The sequence below is a fragment of the Melanotaenia boesemani genome, chromosome 17, assembly GCF_017639745.1.
Source record: "Melanotaenia boesemani isolate fMelBoe1 chromosome 17, fMelBoe1.pri, whole genome shotgun sequence".
NCBI classification, from domain to species: Eukaryota; Metazoa; Chordata; class Actinopteri; order Atheriniformes; family Melanotaeniidae; genus Melanotaenia; species Melanotaenia boesemani.
The window spans coordinates 27,586,256-27,601,497 of NC_055698.1; the positions used below are offsets into that span (position 1 = coordinate 27,586,256).

Below are 15,242 nucleotides of genomic sequence, written 5' to 3' on the forward strand. Positions count from 1 at the left end.
CTCAGAACTCCACATTAAATACAGTCTTAGAGAAAAAAGCCCGAGCCGTGGAGCATATAAAATATAAATCCTGTGCAGATGTAGTTGCAGTCACCGAAATTGCCAGGCACATTTCTTCCGTGTGCTCAACAGTTTGGTCAGTGAGCATCTGTGAGGGTTAGAAATAATATTTATTCTTAGTAACTCCTTCAGGAAAAACTGCATGCCTGCAGACTTGCAAACACATTACAAATTAGAAAAAGTAAAACATTAAGTACTTTTTTCCAGTAAATGTACCTTTTAAAATGTCCTGTTTATTTACTGTTTTGAAAGAAAGCCGTTCCCTGACAGTATAAAAGATCCAAGCCATTCTGCAAAGCTAGTGCAAAATAAAAACTGCACATCTTCCCACATACCTGTACTAGAGGAATTTACTTTAAGTGCAGGACCAGAATTCATTACAGCAGTTTAGTGGTGGAAAAATCTGTACAAATCGATGCTGAACACAAAAGATGAAGTTGTCAAAATAAGAGATATTTATTGTTGGAAGATGTTTCTTGTAGAACAGTTTAATCCTGGGGTGGATGATGCGGCATCTAGTTACAGGTGAAAGAAATAATGATGAGTCACGACTTTACTCTTTAGAGAACATGTGCTGAACCAGGTCACACACACGGTTGCTGTATCCAAACTCGTTGTCGTACCTGCAAGCAAGCAGAACATATTCAGAAGTTAAAGCACTTGTGGCGTATTGGAACGTCATCTTCGTGATGTCAGTTAGTTAGCAGTAGAACTTTACATTGATGGTTTTAGGAACTGTAGCGTTATCCTGGTTTCAATACACCAACTCACCATGAAACCAGCTTAACGAAGTGTTCATTAAGAGCAATGCCAGCACCGGCATCAAAGATGGATGAGTGAGGGTCACTGTTGAAGTCAGTGGATACAACCTGAGTAGAAAGAGGTGTAAATGTTTAGGAGTAATGATTTAGAAAAATAATTAGGATCATTTATTTAATTTGTGAATACATCAATGTCAGTGAATCCTGGAAGGAATTTGAACAGAAAATATAGTTACACCTCATGTTGCAATGTTTAAAGCCTTGCTGCCATCTGGTGGCTTCTGGACAGCCACATGAGCTCCAACAATAATTTATGGAACATTTTCATCATTTAATCCAAGTCTAAATCTGATCCAGCTGTACCTGATCTTCTGTGTATCCCAGAATTCCCTTCATGGGTCCCTCTGCAGCAGCCTTAATGGCCTTCTTGATGTCATCATACTTGGCCTGAAAGGGTTTGGTTTTTAAAAAGAACAGCACTGAATAGATTAACCTAGATCAGTTGTTTTACACTCAGTTTTAGTCATAACCAACTATGAAATGAGAGTCAGGGATTTGGATTTTCCTCATTTCACTAAATTTACAGCAAAACTCAACCTAAAAATCTATATTAAAAAAAAAAAAAAAAAAAATCAGTTCCATGTTGGTTTTGAGGTTGTTAATGATTTATGTGACAGACGAAACCCTTATCCGATAAAAGTTGGGAATACTTACAGGCTTCTCCAGACGGACAGTGAGGTCAACCACAGACACATTGGGGGTGGGGACACGGAAAGCCATACCAGTCAGCTTGCTGTTATGAGATAATCAGAATAAAAGCAGAGTATTTTAATCATAATGAGCAATTTCTAATCTCCCGTCAACATCCAACATCCACCAAGACGTAAAAAGACTAAGCTACGTAAAATAATTTGCGGGCTGCATTTCTGTGTATTGATTTCAAACAATTACTTTGATAACCACAAGAAAGTTAGATGAAAGAAATCGTACCCATTCAGCTCAGGGACGACTTTGCCAACAGCCTTGGCGGCGCCGGTGGAGGCAGGGATGATGTTCTGGGAGGCACCACGGCCATCTCTCCACATCTTACCTGAGGGACCGTCAACTGTCTTCTGTGTGGCAGTGACTGCATGGACCGTGCTCTGGAAGAGTGAACATGTATTCATGCATTTTACATTAAGATTGTTGTACCAAAAACTACAAACACATGAAACTCTGCCACCTCTACAATGAAGCACTAAAAGCAGTAATGCAACTCTAAATAGCTTAATTGCCTTCATGAAGATTAATCTGGCCAGGAACAATGTTTTAGGGTGAGTTTAAGTAAGATGACTACTCTGATAACAGAGGTTGACTCAATGACCTGGAGGATCATGTTAGAAAAACTGATTTTTTCCCCCCTCCTTTAGGTTCCAGTGTTACAGTTTCTGCATTTTAAAGTACATAATTTTCACTGCTGTAGAATCTCATGACAATCATTGCTCTAACTTAAGAAAAATCTAGCTATTCAAATATATTTAGCACTTTTCATTAATCCATTATATCTCCAGAAGGAAGAAAAACAGACTAATAGAGCAAATATCCTAAATAATTCCTTAAAACATATCAGCTGATCCAAAGGTGCAGAGCACTGACTGATATTGCAAAGACAGATCACATCATCTGTTTACAATATGTAAATACTTAGGGAAACGTTAATAGTCACTGAATATAATCTCATAATTTAGCCTACTAAACACACCGATATAAAAATAAGATGTACTGTATTTTACTAGCTGCGACTGCTCAGCTCCGTATGAATACCGCTGCCTGGTTTGTGTTTAAAGTGCTCTAATGACAGTTTTATATGAACACAGGATGTAGGTGGATCACTATTGTTACATCAGATAACACTGTAATTAGTTCCTTACCATGAGACCCTCAACGATGCCAAAGTTGTCGTTTATGACCTTGGCAAGCGGAGCCAGGCAGTTGGTTGTGCAAGAAGCATTGCTGCAGGGATGAAAAAGGACATTTAAACAAAGTTAATGTTTACCAAGTTAATAGCAGGGGTGTATGATGAAAAGTAGGAGTTTTCCTTCAGAGTTTCCAGCAGGTCAGAGCACATTAAAAACACTCCTGCAGACCCAGGATCAGCAGGGACTTGCCTGACAATCTTCATGGAGTTGTCGTACTTGTCGTGGTTGACGCCCATGACGAACATGGGAGCATCAGCACTTGGGGCAGAGATCACCACCCTCTTAGCTCCACCCTTCAGGTGAGCCTGCAGGGTAAAAGCTGAGACTTAATGCGGAAGAAACATAAGTTTTTTTTTTTTTTTTTTTTGGTACACACAAACATACACAATCTCCAGAATCCTTTATGGTAAAACATTTTATATGCAAGTCAATTTAATGTAAGTCACTTTAGTTTAGAGTGTAAGAAATGTAAATTTTGTTTGGAGAAAAAAAAAAAAAATATATATATATATATATATATATATATATATATATATATATATATATATATATATATATATATATATATATATATATATATATATATATATATATATATATATATATATATATATATATAGTCCAAATACCACATTGACCAATTTCTCTTAAAAACTCTGCTCTTAAATTTAGTTATCCCTTATCCCAAAACAGTTCAAATCACTGATGGAGCCGTTGCCATGTTGAAGAAAGGCAAAAAAGACCCAAGGGCACTCACCATATAGTCGAGGTCAATAAAGGGGTCATTGATGGCTACGACCTCGACCTTACTACCTGTAGCTGCAGCACGGGTCACCAGGCGGCCAATGCGTCCAAATCTAAAACGCAACAGAACGTCAATGAGCAGGACAACTTCAGTTAAAAAGAAATTGCCTTAAACAAAAGTTTAATTAACCTTTCAGCCTTTCATCTTAAGTAAACAAAAATTACTGATGCATCTGATGAGGCAGGATTAACTGAACTTGGATAATTTACGGTCGTAGTCGCCAGCTGTTAGAGACCAAGTTTGAGCTCTTCAAACTTAGAACAACTCAAGTCTAAAACCAAGACAACTATATCCACTGAACAGACTTCAAACCAGCAGGTGGCACCAAATCTTAAACTACAACAAGTCACTGTAGACAACAGCCAGGCCGTACAAGGCCTGCCAGCACTGTTGGCACCAACAAACGAAAGGCTTCTTTACTCTGAATATGGCTGCTGTCACTGTGGGTCCAAGAGTTTGAGGGATGAAACAGGAATGAACATCAGACAGGATCACATTACCCACATCACACAATTTCTAGTGGGAGAACAAAAACAAAAACAAAAAAAAGCAGGGTATTAATGCAGAGCAAATCAAGGAAAAACATGAGTTAAAAACAGTAGAAAGAAATCCTCATTAAATTTAGATTACAGAAGGCTTAAAAAAAAAAGTGGAAAAACGATAAAGGCTGGAGGGGGATACAGACTGATTAATATAACTAATGAAGTTTTTATTTATTTTTCCTCAAAAAAGAAGTCTAAAAGTTTTCAGACTTCACTTAAATTTGGAGCAGAGGGACCCCAAGTTAAGTAATTAGCAGGCTAAACCTCTGGCTTTCAATCTGTATGCAGGGTTAGTGCACAAGCCATAAAAATGTTGTCTTATTTATAAAATATATAAAACTTATTTGATCTTTCCTTTAGAGCACAGACAAGGCTGCTGAAGTCAGAAGACACCTTAATCCCAGCTGGTTTAATTAAGGTTCAGGCCAAACATTATAAACCATTTGATGAAGCAGGGGGCGCCTGTGTGTAATAGCAGCTTGGACCAGTTAAATGCCTTGCTCAAAGGGAAAATGAATGTAAAGATAGCAGCTGCAGACTTGGTGTAAAACAACTGGCTCTGTGATAAAATGATGATAGGAAGCTGGTGTGGCATGTGAGCTATGCTTGCATGATGGAACACGTCCAAAGCATTCACATTACATATGGTTTGTGGAATAGTTTGAAACCTTATCCCACGACGAGACAATTCAAACTTCATCCAAAATAAATGACTAAAAAGGTCAACTTGCAGCAGGAAGTAAGGGTAATTTATGTAGGTTCTTCGAAATCACTCTATTCCTTCTAATGGCTTAGAGTTATGTAACGCACTGATTATTTTCACCACTGTTGCTTATACATTTTGTGATGTAGAGAACATTTACCTCTTCCTTAGAAATACAAGACTCCTTAAGCCGATTACTTTGGATACAGACACTAAATTCAAGTTAATTAGTAAAATCTGCAATAAGACTAGTGAATGCATTTTTTTAATCTACAGTTTTATCAGCTGTGACATCAGCAGGATGGTCTCTAAAAACATTCTGAACCACTGACTGAATTGGGGTTTCCATGGCAACACAAAAAGATGCAGTTTACTCAATGAACTGAATGGTTTTATCAGTGACATTACAGTTGTAACACCGAACAGGTCTGTAAACACAACACGTTCTGTTAGCTTAGATTCTGTGTGACTCCAAAATATCAGTGGTTGAAATGTGACACTCCTAATGGCAGATTAAAATTCAGGCATGTTGCATGTCAAAGCAAGAGATGGACCTTTGTGATGCATCTTTAAACAACTAATGTCATTTACTGGAGGTCTGATGTAGAGATAGGCAGGAAAACAATCAGAGCCACAATGCAGCTGGCGGTATAGTCGGGCCTAAACATGGCGACTTCCTTCTTCTAAAGAGCATGAAAACACATCAAAATTGGACAAAATTTCTTAGATGTCAATGGCACACACTTAAGATCGATAGTAGCTGAATATTTTAAACTCAATTAAAACAAGAGCCACTCAGTCAGATTCCTCTTAGTTCATTATATAATTAAACAACTTAACACATGCAATGTGTGAAGCACAGATTGCATGTGCCAGGCTAATACACTGTTCTACTGATGTCAGAAATAATTTGGACCTGGTCTATCATGGCTAAGGAAGAGACTCCTAAAATGAACTATAAGCTTTCAGAGTTAATTAATCAAAACTTGCTGAAATTTTAGTTATGAATTGCTTAGAAAATATGATTAAAAGTGAACAGGAATGAAGTCAAATGGATGGCATAAAAGCCTGGCTACAAAGGACATGAGGGGAGAGTGCCAAAAGGCATGCAGTTTCCATCAGATATGGGAAGCCACCAGGTAGCTAGACAGCCAAAAATGGACTGCAGCCCATCCTCCGTGTCTGCAGCTCGCTGTTGGTGTTGGCATCTGTCCAGGATTAACAAGCTAGATCTCCCAGCAGCTGCTTCAGAACAAAAGAGCATTTTAACCATCTCAAAATCTGAGCAGCATCAATAAACTGCTGGAGGAATAATCTCTGGACTCAGGCAGAAAGGTTAGGGAGTTAAATTTAGACAAGAGGTGAATAAAAGGAATGTGACAGCTGAGGAGAACAGCGATACAGACAGAGGGACTGGAGGGGGATGAAGGGTGTGAAATAAGAGGGGGTGCCAAGCATGACACCACAACACAGCTGGACTATAAATAACCAGAAAATAGACAGGCCAGACACACAAAATTAGAAATACATATATTTAAAAAAAAAAAAAAGAAAGGCTAAAGTCGAGCAGCATGACCTACTAACTGCCGAAAAATTTTACATTTCAGGATTTATGCCTTCTTTGACACCAGAACAAAATTCATGCAAATCTTCAGTATGTTAATCTTCAGCATCACCTGGATGGACACAGAGTAAACAATACTCTCCTTTAGGGCTTCAACTTCTGTTTATTTTGTTAAAGAAATCTAAAAGAATTTTCTCTTCATCTGCTTCAGAAAAAGCTTTTACTTTCAATGCGCCACATCCTCTCAAATTTCCTTTCACTCAGTCACTGGGCTCTTTAGGTGAAACGATTAAATTCCACTCTGAGATAATCACCAAAGGGTCCTAAGAATATTGTCCAGGTCCTCTGGGACTGGAGGACATTTGTACTCTCAACTACAGAGTGCTTATGAGTGATTGAGGAAATTAAGCCTTTGAAATAGTTGCCATTTCAATCTGGATTTGAAGCACTGCATAAAAAGCTCATTTATCCTTTAGTACTTTTACCCTTACGGAACACACTGGATGTAATTCATACTCCCAAGGACAGACGAAGTAGTCCAGCTCCTGAATGTCTGAGGGTGGGGGGAGATACATCACCATGGCAGAGGTGCAGCTTTGTAGGTAGGGGTAAAACTTGAAGCCATTTTCTATACCTGCTTCGCTCCATTCATGCCATGAGGGGGCTGGAACCCATCACAGCTGGAACTGGGCAAGAAGCAGTACAAAGTAAACTACCAAAAACTAACAAATAATTTAAAGTCAATATAAATTAGATTTTTAATGACAACCAGGTATATGGTAGAAAAAAAATCACAATACAACATCCCCCACATAAGAAGCTGAAACATCAGCGTTAAAAAACGAAAAATGAAAAGACAAAATAAGATAATAGACTCTCTAAACGCTTCGTAAGAAAACAAAATCCACTCACCCGTTGATCCCAATCTTCACCATCGTGTCTAATGTTGTCTAGCCTTTACAGCAAAGGAAGAGAATATCAACATTTTTAAACATCAGTTAAATCTGCGTGAGTAATAACGAAACACGTGTAAAACTGAGAATTTAAGCTTTCTTTAGGCTCGTTAAGGTGTCTGCAAACTAATCAGTTTAAGGGCTGACACTCGGAAACGCCAAAGTTCCACACAAGCCATTTTTTTCTTTGGTTTTCCACCTGTTACTTTAAGTCAGATGAGCACCTGCACTACTGTCACAACCCCGGAGGGGAAAAAATATATGTGTTTAGGTTACCTGAATCGTTTGTAGCGGGACTTCCGCCTGGCTGTGCTGGAGAAGAATTTATAACCAAACTGTCATGAGGACACAATTTATCTGCACCGCGCGCCTCGGGGCCACGCCCCCCTCCGACCTAATGTCAAAGTTAAGTAAAACTTGTCAAGTACTTGAAACCATGTTATTTATTTTATTTATTTTTCTTTACTTGAAACACTTAAGAAAAGACTTATATTCACTTAAACTCAGGTGGTACCATCGACTGAGACTCTTTTGTTAAAATTTTACTGAACGTGATGGGCAATTTCTTCAGTTTTAACTGATATGACTCATCCGCCAAGCAAAGTAGTTCCCAAGCAGGGGCGAATAAGGCGATACCAAAAATGTTCCCCCTTGATACAATACCATTAGTTTATGGTATTTTTTTTCATCATACCTATATCAATACTTTTTCCCTTTAAAAGAAAATTACAATCGACAGAGTGCATTAATACCAAATTATAATTAAAACTTAAGAACACCAGTACTTTTAAAACAATAATAAATTATACTGATGAGTAAATTAAAGAAAAATAAAATAAAAAACAAATCTTTTTAAATGATAAAATAATTACAGATAAATATAAGATTACATTTAGAAATAAAAAAATATAATATTTAATGGCAATATGATAATAAACCTAATGCAAAGTGACCTGCATTAAACCAGTAAAATATCATAACAAAACCTCATTATCACTAACAGTACCAGCATCACCATGACATCTGATGCTATAGTGGTAAAATCATACCATTTGTCACAACCATGATTAATAAATCGATTTAAATAACAAACAACCAAATTAAAAACACAAACTAAAGTTTAACATGTAATTAGTGTAACAACTGGGATACCTTCATTTGCATTTTGCTAACTATAGGACATAAACTATATACATTTTTTTTAATTTTAAGTAAAGAAATTATACTTTTTATTAGGTCTGTTTTCATTGTGGTCCTTGGAACTAACAGAATTGCAGCTTTTGAAACAGGAACCAGTAGAAAAAGCTGAAAACTAAGAACAACACCTGGAAAGCATATACCAGAAAACCGATTAATCTGTTAAACACAAATTAATAAGCAGACTAAAGTGGATATTTACATGTGGCATAGTTTTTCTTGTCTTGTTAATTTTTTGATGGTAATGAAGCTGACTCTTCTGGTGCTAGGAATTTTATTTATTTAATGTTAATGGAACCTAAAAAGGTAGGTTAGCATTTGCTCAGCTGATTAGCCGTTAGCTGAATTGCTGGTCATATAGTGTTGTTTTCTTATTTTGTTCAATGAATTTTTACAAATATTAGACAATTAAGCTTATTCTTAAGAGAAAAGGGCCTAAAAGTTTAGATTCTGAATTTACAGTGGATGTTTCATTTTAATCGTTCACAGACAAAATGTGAAAAATAAAAAGAATTTTAGGAAATAAATAGCCTTCTTAACACAATACAACTATCCTACTGTTGTATGATAATTACTTTAAGGTGAGATAAGCTGAAAGAGAATGAGTTTAAAACATTTATTTAAAACAGATGTTTTCCTGTCAATGATGTTTTAAGTGGCCTCCAGTCAGAGATCAGTTCCCTGAAGCCCCCTGACATCCTCCTGTCTATTCTCATGCTCACCATATGACTGCTGGTCATGTGAATCTGCTACGTGAAGCACAGCATGCATAGGAGGAGGAAAGATACTGTAAGGTGCGTTGGCATGTTTTCAACAGCCGTGCTTGCTTTAAATTTGATTTCTTTCTAATATGTACTTGAGCAAAAAGCACAGGGATGACTAAATTAATCACTTAAATGTGGTGAAGCCACAGTCATTAAGTTCCAAATATTGTATATTTAAATCTCTGAAGAAATGCATCTCATAAATACAGAATTTGTAAAGTTCTGTAAGGACATTATAATGTTGAAAAGAGCTGATCACTAGGTTTATATTACAATCTGAGTCTGCAGATAATAGTTAAGAGATTGTAAGCTAGATAACATAATACACAGATCACATGGTAATACTGGGTACAAAATGGCTATTTAAGAACTCACAATGTACCAGAACCTTCTAACCCTAAAGGCCAATGAACATACAGGTTTTTAAAATCAGGCTCTGGAGAGAAAAGTAAAGGTCAGACTATAAATATGACGTCCAACCCTCTCTTGCATGTTGTCCTCTTCATATAGTCTCAATATGTCAAAAGGATCTGACATTTGGCAGGAAAACCGGGTTGGTTGGCCATCACTTGTTGGGGTCAAAAATACCCGAGAGATTAGCATCATCAGAAGCAGGCATGAATGTCTGTGAAAAACTGACAGAATGTTGCTTAGAGTTGTTAAAAAAAAAGAATGGGAAGACCACAAAAGCTGCACAAAGATAATAATGTGCTTCTTTTGTGTGAGCACATGCATGTTATGGGGTAACAGTGTACTTATCTTCTGTTTATATAAGATTCAGCTGGATAAATACATTGTTTTTGGTCAGGAGTTCATTCCAGTTACGCTGATAAATCTCTGATCTACCACAACCATGCCTTATCTGAAAATGAGGTACCTGGTTGCTATGACAACCTTAGTAGTTAGATAGCTGGTTAATAATTCAGGTCTCGGTTGGTCCTGCTTGATATTTGTCTTTCTTCTACTCAGACTCCATAAACATGATCTAAAATTCAGTGACTGTTTAGCTAGCTTTCTAGAAGTCAGCATTCCTCCTGGCCTGCAGCTCTTATTTTTTTTATCTTCTCACTGCTGCTTTTGGCTTTGATTTTCCACTGCAGTGAAGATGAAACCCTTCAGTTAGATGAGCTTTCTTATAATAAACAAATACATAAATAAATAAACAAACCTGCCACACTGTGGGACTGTGTTCTCCGAAATAACCTGTTTGTAAAATTCTCCAGTGTTCATAAGCGTTTACAGTGAAACAGACCGTTTCTGTCTCAAAATTATGAGTCATTTATTCTTTCCCTTCGAGAACACAACATTTGGAAATGAATCAGTTGTCTTTCTGCAACACCAGTACTGAAGCACTAGTAGCCAAAAACTGGTTTGGCTTGAATGGTGATGATGCATCTCAGTACCCAGGTCAGTAAATAATAACAGAGCTGTAAATAAACTATATACATAATGTGTAAAAATTATGAGTGGGGATCAACAAGCTTATGCTGTAATGGGCAATGGCAAAAAATGAATGTGCAAACTAGAAGGCAACAGTAAAGGACAGATAAGTCAACACGTGGTGCTGAGTATAAATGAGATCCTCACTAATGTAAACCGCCATGTCCACTATTATCTCCTTCATCTTGTCAGTGTTGAGAGTGAAGCTGTTGACCTAGACAACAGACTGGCCACCTCCCTCCAGCAGGCTGCCTCGTCCCGACATATCACTCAGGGAAAAATCACATGTGTATTATATTATATAACCATGAAAGATCCAAAGTAAAAACCATTTCAGGACTGATTAGTTAAAAGATAAAGATTGCAGTTTTTGCCTGCAAAACAGGTCAAACTATCACAAAACCGGAGAGTCAGAGAACTTCAAGGACTTCAGCTCAGTTTTACCTGTCAGCAGATTTAATTTAGATCCGGAAAAGGCTGCTCGTGTTTCATTATAAGTAACTACTACTACTACTACTACTACTACTACTACTACTACTACTACTAATAATAATAATAATAATAACAACAGTTCACAACTAAAACAAAATGCCATGTAAGAATCAATTTCTAATGTTTTGGAGAACAATACATAATATAAAATAATCTGGTCCTCATTAGATAAACACAACCTTAGAAGACCAATGATACTAGGCATCCCACACTGATATTATATTTCTAACTTTAACTAAACCAAAATGTAGAAGCAGTGTGTAAAAAAAACTAAGCACACCATTACTGCTAAGAAAGTAATAACAGCTGACTGCTGCTAATCAAATGCTTTTAATTAACTGATCATCATTTTGTGTTATTTACATCTACAAAAGCAGAGGCTTGGGCACTTTACTTCTACAGAGCCTAGAGGAGTGTGTTACCACAATGCCAAGAAGGGATGGTATCGGCAAATATCTTAGAGCAGCTAATGTTGAAGTCCTAAAAGGAAAACATTAAAGACAGCTGCCAATTCAAATGAATGGACATCCCTGCAAGTTCAGCCCAAAATAGCACACAGAGTAGGACTGTGTGTATAATCTGCACTTGCAAAGTTGCATCTGAACAAACCACATGCCTGTGGAGCATTTTTATGGTTTGTTTATGGAGAATTTTTTTCCATTATACACAGAGCCATGTTTGAACCTGAACACTTTGCAGCCACCGAGTTGACCAAGAACTCCTCTGTATACCAAACTATTTCAGAACCAAATATGAAACCATCTGTTTGACAGCTAAAGCTTGGCTGAAATGAACAAATCGTTGCATCAATGTCCAGACCAAACCGAATTTCAAAGCTGTGCTTCAGAGAGCTATACATGAACAAATACCCATAAACATCAATAAGGGTCAAACTCTGGCCCTCGAGGGCCACTGTCCTGCATGTTTTAGTGTGGTGTCAAACGTACGTCCCAGGACCCGGGACATGTGATTCATTTGTAAGTGATAAACTGAAGCAAAATATTGTTAAGACTGACCTTATTTTTCTTAAGAAATTCCAGGTTGTTCATAATATGTTTTATATATGTAAGTATAGTTCATTAAATTTAAATATCTTAATAACTTGCCCTTCTAAAATAAAGGGAAAAATGAGAAGTTTTGATTATTTATTCACTAGTCCATCCCAAATGAGATCAAACTGTGCTGTGTGTGGCTCCTGATCTAAAGTAAGTTTGACACAGCTGTTTTAGGTGTTTTCCTGACTAAAATTAATCATTGTGCAGAAATTAATAAGCTTTTGGATCCATTTGAGGTGAATCAAGTGTGTTGGAGCAGGGAAGCAACTAAAACCTGTAGGCTAGTGGCCCCTGAGGACTGGAATTTTACATCCCTGAACTAGAGCAACATTATAAAAAACGGTGAGCCAAAATTGGATGTGAATGACTGAGAGCGAGAGAATGCCACACTAAAAACAAATGTTTAATGTTATTGCTGCTGAAGGTGGTTCTGCTGGTTACTGGTTTGTGAGATATAGATGTTGCATTTTCCTAATTCTTACAATATCCTGATGTTTTTCCTTTATTCCCCACTCATTACAGTAAAGAAACTTTCTCTGGAAACAAGAAGAAATCCACAGTGTAAAAATAATTAATCATTAATAAGAATCCAGCTTTTCATTTGGTTTCTAATTTATTATTTACCATGAGATGATTCAATCCGAGTCGCCTCAGGAGGCTCAAACTTTTTATGAGGGTGACCTTTACTAATTCATTTTTAAGCTGATGACATTTATGGCATTTCTTTCTTTTATCTTCTTCTTTTATTAAAAACTGAATGTGACAGCAGGAGAAGAAGGAAAGAAAGAGAAAGACATGTTACAAAGGTCAAGAAGCAGATTTAAACCTCGATGACGGGAGTGGGCGATTGAACCTGCTGAGCCACCAGAACTTCAGTCATGCAGTCTCTGTGGCCTCTCACATCCACATTTTTTAAAAAACAAGCTATTCTGGAGGCTTTATCCTTGATTAACACCTTTTAACTCAACGTGATCCCTGATAGCTACTGTGGTATCTTACCACCATGATATTCTGCAGCTGGAAAAATGTACCAGTCGAGCAAAGATGACTTTCCTCTTCACTTCTACACGGTAACCAGCAATGACAGAAATTCATAAAGCTTTTATATCCAATGCAATAATAATACCAGCATGATAAGGAAATATGTGCAAATAAATATAACAATCAGCATGTAAGTTGGTTTACTTTGTGGGCAGGATTTATTCAACAGAAATGTTTTTTTTTTTTTTAAGTGTAACTATACCGCCTGCCTTTTGAGTAACTTCATTGCTAAATTTTGAAAAATGGAAGAGGCTGGTGGAGGTGTGGGTTGCTGGTGTGGGTCAAGAATACACAAGGATGAGAATGGGAGAAACGTCAGCTAATTTCTAATTCGTGTTTAATGAGCAATGGTAGAGCATATTTTTGAAGCAAAATGGCGGAGAGCCGAACAAAACATTGACCAGAAGACGACCACAAACATTATGTCGAGAAAAAAAACAAAAAAAAAAAAACAGTGGTTGTTGGCAAAGAAGTTGTCAGTAGAAAAAGGGACATAACCCGGATTAATATTGGTCTTATATTTCAAAGTGGAGAACAATGCAAGAGCTAAAGAAGCTACAATTTGACTTGAAGGTAACTCTTCTCCTGCAGTAAGTAACAATTTAAGTGTTACTTCGACAAGTTTCACAAAATGATATTGTTTTGCTCATTGTGTTTGCACTTTCGTTTGCAAACAAGACGAGTGGAGGGAAGAGGTAGAGGGAGCTGTGGCTCATTGCACGCTTTGTTTTGTTCTACAGGCAGCGCACAACAGCAAACCTTGCGGTAGAATGATTTACCTTATTGCCACTTTAAATTAAAATAAAGCACAGAAGAGCTTATGAGCTTACGCATTATTAACAGCTATTTTTTTTCAGGGGAAATTTTAGGGAAAAGCTATGGAAGAAAAAAAAAATCTTGAAAAACAAAAATCCTAAGGCATGTATGGAAAATGTTTTCACTCCTAATAAACTGCACAGATGTTAGTTTGGGAAGGAAAAAAAAAAACAAAAAAACATTTTTCTCTACACAGACTCTTGAGGCCAAACACAAAGGTAAATAAAATTAATTAAGGACTATCTGGCAGATCATCACAAGAGGCTAGAGCAGGTTGTGATTATTTCATTAATGAAGTCCTGTGTGACAGTCCCTCTGCTACCTACCATTTTAACCCGCCTTTACCCAGAGCAGCCATCTTCATGGAGCTGCAGCCTCTGCCTCGGCATCTCCTGGCAGACAGGGAGCGGTTCGACCTTGTGTCGTCCTCTGTTACAGAAGGGGCATCTAATCAGCTCTGCAGAGAGGATGTGTGGATAACTGGCAGGAAACATGGTGAGGAGAAGTAAATGAGATGTTGCCAAGGAAGGCTGAGGTAGACCCTGTGGGATTTTTCCTTCATAATTCATTCACCCAGTAGTTTATTTGTCTGCACCATAAATATAATGTGTATGAGTCACTGTGACATTTCAAAAGCTATAGAATGACATTTAAAGAATATCTCACTCTGAAAAAAAATAAATAAAACCAATGTATAAGTTAATAGTTGAGGAAAATTAAACACATCATATAGACTTAAAATTGTACACACAAGAACTTGCATTTCAGATTTTATAATGTGCATACATCAATTTACTTATTCTTATTTCTTTTATTTATCTTTCTATCATCCTGTAATTTGTTCATTAACACTGTCTGTCTACACAGCTCAAACATTTTGATGTTAGAGATGCTTTTAACTGATGACCTGAACTTTTTCTGGTTGTGGGTGCCATTTTTTCAAGGTAAGCAAACCTTTGCTGCTTGAAAATTTCCCCCTTAATAAATGATTATTCTGCTCTGTTTCATTTTTACAATATGTGGATGTAAAGGTTTAAAATACAATTTAAATTTTAAAAGGCACATTTTTTATATAGCACATTTTATACAAT

General features: G+C 36.9%; 1 protein-coding gene across 2 annotated transcripts; it reads right to left on the minus strand.

Annotated features, from left to right (window-relative positions):
- Positions 1-492: 492 nt before the first annotated feature.
- Positions 493-7,706, minus strand: LOC121657139 (glyceraldehyde-3-phosphate dehydrogenase). 2 transcript variants are annotated; one of them, XM_042012526.1, is made up of 10 exons: positions 7,623-7,706; positions 7,306-7,348; positions 3,537-3,636; positions 2,969-3,084; positions 2,732-2,813; positions 1,812-1,963; positions 1,536-1,614; positions 1,185-1,268; positions 832-929; positions 493-683 (listed from the first exon to the last, which is right to left on the minus strand). In XM_042012526.1, exons 2-10 carry the CDS (start codon positions 7,326-7,328, stop codon positions 614-616), a joined length of 804 nt encoding a protein of 267 aa, XP_041868460.1. In that variant the 5' UTR covers positions 7,329-7,348; positions 7,623-7,706; the 3' UTR covers positions 493-613. The 2 variants fall into 2 exon arrangements, with proteins under 2 accessions (XP_041868460.1, XP_041868461.1); XM_042012527.1 differs by lacking the exons at positions 7,306-7,348; positions 7,623-7,706 and adding an exon at positions 4,005-4,093.
- Between the last annotated feature and the right edge of the window lie 7,536 nt (positions 7,707-15,242).

What these genes read in the sequence shown, in the direction of transcription:
- LOC121657139 (XM_042012526.1), bottom strand. Translation starts at nt 7,328, where the DNA reads ATGGTGAAGATTGGGATCAACGG. An exon ending in CTGTCCGTCTGGAGAAGCCT is followed by an intron (nt 1,269 to 1,535) that starts GTAAGTATTCCC and finishes AAACCCTTTCAG; the next exon opens with GCCAAGTATGATGACATCAA. An exon ending in TGGGATACACAGAAGATCAG is followed by an intron (nt 930 to 1,184) that starts GTACAGCTGGAT and finishes CTTTCTACTCAG; the next exon opens with GTTGTATCCACTGACTTCAA.